At 34.2% G+C, this 7,868-nt stretch overlaps 1 protein-coding gene across 1 annotated transcript in view; it reads right to left on the reverse strand.

Annotated features, from left to right (window-relative positions):
* Positions 1-7,868, reverse strand: part of SRFBP1 (serum response factor binding protein 1) — a 65,950-nt gene that overhangs the window by 44,498 nt on the left and 13,584 nt on the right. Inside the window, exon 3 of the mRNA XM_017859722.1 lies at positions 6,111-6,183. Coding sequence (XP_017715211.1) covers positions 6,111-6,183 — 73 coding nt within the window. The remainder of the gene's footprint in view (positions 1-6,110; positions 6,184-7,868) is intronic.

The following is a 7,868-nucleotide window of genomic DNA, read 5'->3' on the forward strand; positions in this document are numbered from 1 at the left end:
CTCTTTTACTTATCCTTCTTCATCTTCCTAAAATCAAAATTGTAGTGTGTCTTGAGGCCCTCAGAATAAGATAACATGATTAATCATCCCCATACCCCCAATCCTGAAAACAACCATAACACCTGGACATGCTACCCAAAAGCCCTATCTGCCTATCTGAAGATATTAGAGAGTAAATGGAAACAGACAGACTCTAATGGAGCGTCCACCAAACCTACTTGGAGGAAAGAAGATGGAAAGTTGTACAGCACAAGTAGTTACCATTTCTTCAAGGTTTAGCCTAAAGCCAACTGCAATCAGCAGGGTTTAGAAACAGTGGCAGAGCTACCCCTGAAAAAATGAATCCAGGATACTTTATCTGCTGAGAGAGCAGGGTAAGCCCAGAAGGGAGAGAGAGAAGAAATCTCTAAATATCTTAAGCGTTCAGGTAAGTAGCAGATTTAAAGCATCTTCCTGAAAGACAAAAGATCTAGACCGAGACTGGAACTGCTGTCTAAGAAACGTAGTTTAAAGTTAAAACCTAGCCAAGAAACTTCATTAAAACAGCCACTTATTCAAGAAAAATAACCAAATCCAGAATCTCTGCAACTTCATAATGGCCAGGGTACAGTCCAAAATTACCCAGCATATGAACGGGAAAGGAAAAAGAACATTTTCTTCTCCATAAACAAAAATGGCTATTATCACTATCTTTGATGGTGTTCAAAAAAAATTCCCCTCAAAGAATGAAAATATTATCAGAGAAATAAATTACTGCAGCAGAGAAACAGAAACAATAAAAACATTTTAACAGATGTTGCCATAGAACATTAATCGCTGGGTGAAAGACTACAAGATATTCACATAGTCTCACAGTATCATTTCACAGATGACTTAGCAACATCAAACCGAAAAGATACCTTTACAATGGGGAAATCTGGCATATGGCACTTAAATCAAGTGCTAGAAAACTCAGCACTGATAGTAAAGGTACAAACATGCATGTGATACAATGCACTATTATTATCATATTGCAGTATTACAATTTTCTATAGGCTTGAAGTATTTTCCAAAAAGTTGGAAGTTAAAGTATAAACACAGTATTATACATTATGAAACACAAAAGACAAGCTAAAAGGAAGATTATTACATATCACGGAGGGGAGAATTAAAGTAGCTATCTTGGGATCTATTCATTTCCTTTAACAGGAGGAAACTCTAGGAAAGGGAGGTGATGCAGTTTAGTCTTTGTGTTAACATGCTGGTAAGCAGTCCCTCTGGTAGATAGGATAATGAGTTTTTGTTAGCTGGAGGGTCCTTATCTGAAGAATGATCTTAGTAGGCTGTCCCTTGTTAAGGATGCTTAAAATAAACAAACCCAGAATTTACGGGTTTATGAAGCCTGGCACACTGGAGAATATCATGTAAGCTATATAACCTGAGGATATTACATGGAGAAGTTTCAAAATGTAAATGCGCTCTGATATGAGGTAATAACCAGACTTCCTCATTTGGAGACTCTGCGCTGGAAAGTACACGTCTGATGTGGAAAGGAAGGGCCTGTGGAATTACATAGAGTCCCAGATCTCTCTCCTTGCTTCGCCTGTCCCCTTTGACTATTTGCATCCTTACAATTATTAGTAAAGCTGATTCTAGGTAAGAGCTCTAACACGTTGAGTCTGATTTGGTAACATATTGGCTCACAAATAACATTGTCAGAAATAATTATAGTGTAAGACTAATGATACTTTTAATACAATTACTTTCATAGAATAAACGAACAAAATGTCAAGTTGACATAGCTAATTAGCACAGTACAGTGTACTTACAGGCTTCAATAAGGTATCTTTTACCCTATGAAGGAACTTGTTTAAGCATTCATAGGAAAAAAAATTACCAAAACCACAGTATGTGAAACTATAGAAAAAAACCCAATAACTTTCGAAAAAGCACATATAACCAGAAATATCACAAAATTTTAAAGAGTATATGAATACATACAACGATAAACATCCAATCTAAGGGGTATACGCAGCCTAGAATACTTCTGAACATGTCCTCTGAAATGGGATTCTCCCTAGAGTTGTGGTGAGGTTTAAATGATATGATAATTATATTATTTTGATGATATACCATTTTACTTAACTTTTATGCCTTTACAGATTATAATCTATACTATTTTTTTCGATTTGTGATCTCCTAATGACAACCACTTAGGATCAAGCTGTGCAGAAGCCTAAGACAAAGTGATCCTAACTACTGATTACAAGCTCAAAGGTTGGTTTTAATAATAGATTTCAGAATGTAAAACTAGGGGAAGAACAAAACAAAAGGAGAGAGTTTTAAACTAGAGGAGAAAAGTAAGAGGTAGCAGGCAGAACAAGGTCTCAAAGAAGAACACATAAATTCTCATCTTAAAGAATATTCAGGATAGGAAGAAGTAACAGCCTTAGAGAGGAAGAGGTTGAAAAAGAATACAGATAGGCCAGTAGTGGTTGCCTGTAATCCCAGCACTTTGGGAGGCTGAGGCAGGCGGATCACCCGAGGTCAGGTGTTTGAGACCAGCCTGGTCAACATGGCAAAACCTCGTCTCTACTAAAAATACAAGTTAGCCAGGTGTGGTGGCAGGTACCTGTAGTCCCATCTACTCAGGAGGCTGTGGCAGGAGAATCATTTGAACCCACCGCACTCCAGCCTGGGCAACAGAGAGAGACTTTGTCTCAAATAAAAAAAAAAAGAAATACAGATATAGGCTACTGTGTATATTTACCTGTGAGGAATTAAAGGATCTGAAAACACATTGTACATCTTTGGGTCTTTTTTTTCCTAGATGGCAAGTTTCATGTTTATTAAATTATCTCCTCCAATATCTAGGAAAGTGTCTAGCTATATCATAGGATGTTGTCATCTTACTGAAGCAGTATACTACAGTGGATAACATAATTAGCTTTATAATCAGTTATAAATTGCTTAATTTCTCTAAGCTTGAGTTTCTTATTCTGTAAGACAGGGATAAAAATGGTATCTACCTAGTGAGACAGTAAATATAAAACACATAATATACTGCCTGGCGCATAGTAAATGCTCAGTAAAAGCTAGTTGTTACTTTCATTATCGAGTAAGAGATTTGTTGCACATTTTGAGTAATTTCAGTATATGTTTGAATTTTACCATCTCCTTTTTCAGCTAAGTAACTTACTGATGTGTAAATGTTGACAGGCTAATTTAACTAACTTTCAAAGAAAAAGAAACTGTTTTAGAAGCCAATATTTCTACTAATATCAAAGTTAAAAGTATAGACACTATTAGAAAAGGCAGCAAAGACTTGGGTTTCATACACCATAGTCTATAAAATTAGAACCTATGATTTTAAAGGATAAAGATCAAGTCAATTTTTTTCTTGGTTGGCCAGAAAAGCAAACGCTCATTTCTAAAATACTCAGGATTTCTTCACAAAGAAGTCATCCTGCAACTAAATACCCTATTATTACAGAAAGCAAGAATAGGACAGTATGTCATCAATAAGACGATAAAAATGAAGCAGTATCTGAGCCAAGGAAAAAATTTCTCTGGAAAAATAAACAAGCAGAGGTCTTTTCTCCAAATTTAATTAAGACTGAGAGTTTGTTTTGTCACCATTTATTTGATACTCTCAAGTAAGTAATAACCACTTCCTAAGAAAATTACAAATGACCTACTAATTAAAGAAAAATTTTGTATGGTATTTGCTTGTTTAGAAAGACAAAAAAATTTGTAAAAAGAACCATAATAAGGAATAATGTTTACCATTAAGAACCAGCAGCCGGCACTGGGCTCGAAGCATGAATCCCAGCCACTTTGGACCACAGACGGGGGCGGGATCACCAGGTCAGGAGATCGAGGCGACCATTCCTGCTAGACCAAGTAAACACCCCGTCTCTAACAAAAAATACAAAAAAACTGAGCTGCAGCCCGGTTGGCGGCGCCTTGTAGTCCAGGCTACTGGGGAGGGCTGAGGCAGGGGACATGGTGTGACCCCGGGAGGCCGGAGCTTGCAGTGAGCTGAGATCCAGGGCCATCCCTTGCACTCCAGCCCTGCGACAGAGGCAACTCTATCTCCAAAACAAAAAAAAAAAAGAAAACAGCAAGAAACATATAGTCTCTTCTAGTATTCACTTTATATTTAAATTTATTCCAGTTTTTAAAAAGCATTACAAAAGAAGTTGAAGTCAGAGTAGCCAACCCAGCATGCCCTAACTCCTGCCACAGATATACATACTATGAATTTTATGAATTCAAGGAATACATAGGCTATGAATTTGGCTTTCTATGATGCAACCATTCCATTGCGTAATCACAGTGAAAAATAGAACACAAACCAAACCAAACCAAACCAAACCACGGTAGTGATGTGGTAATCTTGTAAACCTACAAACTTTATCACTGAATCCGATTTCCCTTTGCTCATGAGATTCAAAACAACAACAAAAAAGAAAACAGGCTTTACATTTAGATCAAAAAGGACAACTTCTCTTTCTAATTAACTTAACCAAATGTATCACTGAAATTTACAACAGGGAAGTATTCTAAAGATTGAGTATCTTTTGTTCTCAAACTCTTCGTACACTGCATACAAGTTATTATATATAATAAACCATGGAAAGAATGTAGTGTGTGTGTGTATATATATTACATATATATAAATATTTAAATTCCAGTTTATTCCAGTTTTTAAACAGCATTACAAATGAAGTTAAAGTCAGAATAGCCAACTATACATTGTGTGTGTGTGTGTATATATATACATGCATATGCACACACACACTACATTCTTTCCATGGTAAAATAAAATCAGCAATTATATAGTAGCTCAAAGCCTCTGAATAATTTAAGACTACAAAAATGACTATTCAGAAGAAATTACAGGGAAAATTTAGGTAGGCAATGTAATTTAGTAAGAACCTTGGTTAAGAGAAAGTGAAAGAGATAAATTGTAACTTCCTATTTTATTGCTATTCTCAAGGCAAAATCTCTAAAGATTTTATTTCTCATAGGATATCATTAAAAAAAGGTATATGAAAAAGACTAAATAATCTGCAAACCACAGAGACACAAATCATCACTGACAGTCAAACACAGAATACTTTTTCTTCCTGAATGACTGGATACAAAGGGGATTATAACTTTGAGAAAGAAAAGTTTTATCAGATGGATTCCATGAATTTTACAACAGTGTGCAGCGGGGGGAGGGAAGAACACAAGAAACAAATATACTTCATATCAAAGAGTCGTTTCCTAGATGTTTTTATTCAGATTAACTGGGATAACTTTGTCCTATTAAACACTTTACTATCCATCTCTTTAAAAGGAAGAAAGGGTGAGAAGCTTTGATAACCTAACTCAATTAAAATATTGTTAGAGAGTTTTCTTTCTCTTTTAACTAATTCAAAACTTGAAAGTTATACCAAAATATAATAGGCAAACATGCATGCAAAATGACCCTGCAATTAAGAAAATTGCTGGGACCAAATGTTGTTTTTAAGTTCTACAGTAAAACAGTCTCCCAGACATTTAATGTCATGTCATTTGGTAAATGAAAGTTTCCTCAAAGTAAGAGAGCGAGAAGACCTAAAAATTATGCTAGTGAAGAGTCTGACTGAAAAAAAACAAAAATATGGGATCATGTTGGTCTAACACTAATTTAGAACTACAGAACTGAATAAAATGCTGATACCAATACATAAAATTTATTGAGTTGGCAACAAGGAAAGCATGATGTCAGCCACCAACATCACCATTCACATTCCCAAATAGAGTGAAGACTTTAATTCTTGAACTGACTTCATGCTAAAGTTATAGTAAAAATTAAAAACCTGAGGCATGAGGCATTATTAAACATAGACGAATTTAGTTTGGCACAATTTTGACTCAAATTAGCCTAGCACTTTAACAAATTCAGTCAAAAACATAGAAAAATGCAAGCTTAAACACTACAATTTTCTAAATGTACTACATTTTCACCAAATAGACTGATACAAGATATCTTAGGCAACTCTCAGGCATATCAAGTAAGCAATACCACACACAAACAAAACGCAGGATAACAGGATACGCAGAAACATACGCACATACACACCCACAGAAGTCCTTACTTTCATGGCATGGATCTCTTCAAGCAATCGTTGCGCCCGTCTTTGGTTTTTTAACAGTGCATCTTCAGTACCCCTGCAAAAAATACATTACAATATGTAGCCAGGCAAAGCATTAATTTTTAGACTCATACTGTAATGGATAATCACTTCATTTCTTTTCAGAAAAGTGTAATAAATCTCTAAATAACAAACATGCCACTATCCTACACTGCCCATTTTCCCCACTCCCAAAAGAAACCTCAATTTACTAAACAAACCCATATGTCAGTAACTGGCAAAAATAAGTACTGTCTTGGCATTGTATTAATGACTATCATTGCTGATAGTTTGCCTTCTCTAGTTCCTTAAAAACACTTTTTAAATCAATCAATCAATAGTACATTTAATGTAATATAAATTTCATAAGTTACAATTAGAGTTTGGCTACAATTTTATCAAATGAAAATTTGCTCTCTGGAATTTAAGGAAAAAATAAAGAAGGGCAATATTCTGACATATTTATGAAAAGCAGGAAATTAATCAGGAACAAAACATATTTGAAGGTTAAGTATTCATGCTTACATTATAAGAAGAACTATAAATAAAAATAAAATACTTTTTCACTAACACTAGTGATACTAAAAATACAAAATATTATATTTTTCCAAAAAATTACATGGAACACAATGTTCTAATAAACACTTTCACAAGATACTGAAGATTTCAAATTACTTAGCAATTCAAGAAAAAATGTGATATAAAATCTTCAAAACTGATTCTTAAGGTATTACTAGATTTGTTAAGCTATATCAGTACCTTAAAATAACTTCTAATAACATAAAACAGATAAGCCCAAGGGAATTTTATTCTGAAAAGACCAAAAGAGAGTTTTGCAAAAGCAGCAGAAAAATTCATCCTGTATCTTGAGCAATGATGTCCAAACCATAGAAGGGCATACTGACACAGCACATTCTATCTCGCATCATCTCCACATACAAAACAAAAATGCTGTACGAGTAAGATATTTGATTACTTCTCTATATCCCACCCTAAACATTTTAAAGCATCAAATAAAAACAACTTTTGACATTTTATTAGTCACAAGTTCATGACTTTAAATGACTAACTTTTTTGACTTCAGTCTGCCAACACTCCTGACAAGTTTTCGGATAACCAAAACTCGTATTCTCTTCACTTCTTTTCTCATCTTCACAACCTTTGAAGAATAAAGTCATAATTAGAAGAAACACACTTACTTCAGGAACAAACACACTTTATCTTGAGTCTTAATATTATAGACTTAGTCTACAACTTAACCTTTTTTGTCTAACTATATTCATAGCTTGATGTAATCAAACCTCTTCCATAAATAGTGAAGGAATAAATCAACAGTCTAAAAATGTGTCTAAGGGCTTAAAAAAACAAGCTATAATTTTTTAAAAAGTCATGGTATTACCCGAGATAAGTATTTTAATGTTACACTTATATCTTGCTGGGTTTGGAACACAATAAACAGTGAGTTCCCTGAAATCAGAACCTGTCATATTCATCTTTGTATTCTCACTGTTTAAAACAAAGCCTCACTCATAATGGTAGGAATTTAATTTGTTGAATATTTTAATTAGCAAATTAGCTTTTAATTAGCAATTTATTTTATTTATTTATAAAACAAAACTTTCATTATTTTTACTAATAAATTATTTCAAGTATAATTTTAAAAGCAGCTCCACAAACACAAGGGCATTGTGTGCAAGCATATGTGCATGTCAACATAAATGC

Source organism: Rhinopithecus bieti, unplaced genomic scaffold (assembly GCF_001698545.2).
Source record: "Rhinopithecus bieti isolate Rb0 unplaced genomic scaffold, ASM169854v2 scaffold_48739, whole genome shotgun sequence".
Classification (NCBI taxonomy): Eukaryota; Metazoa; Chordata; class Mammalia; order Primates; family Cercopithecidae; genus Rhinopithecus; species Rhinopithecus bieti.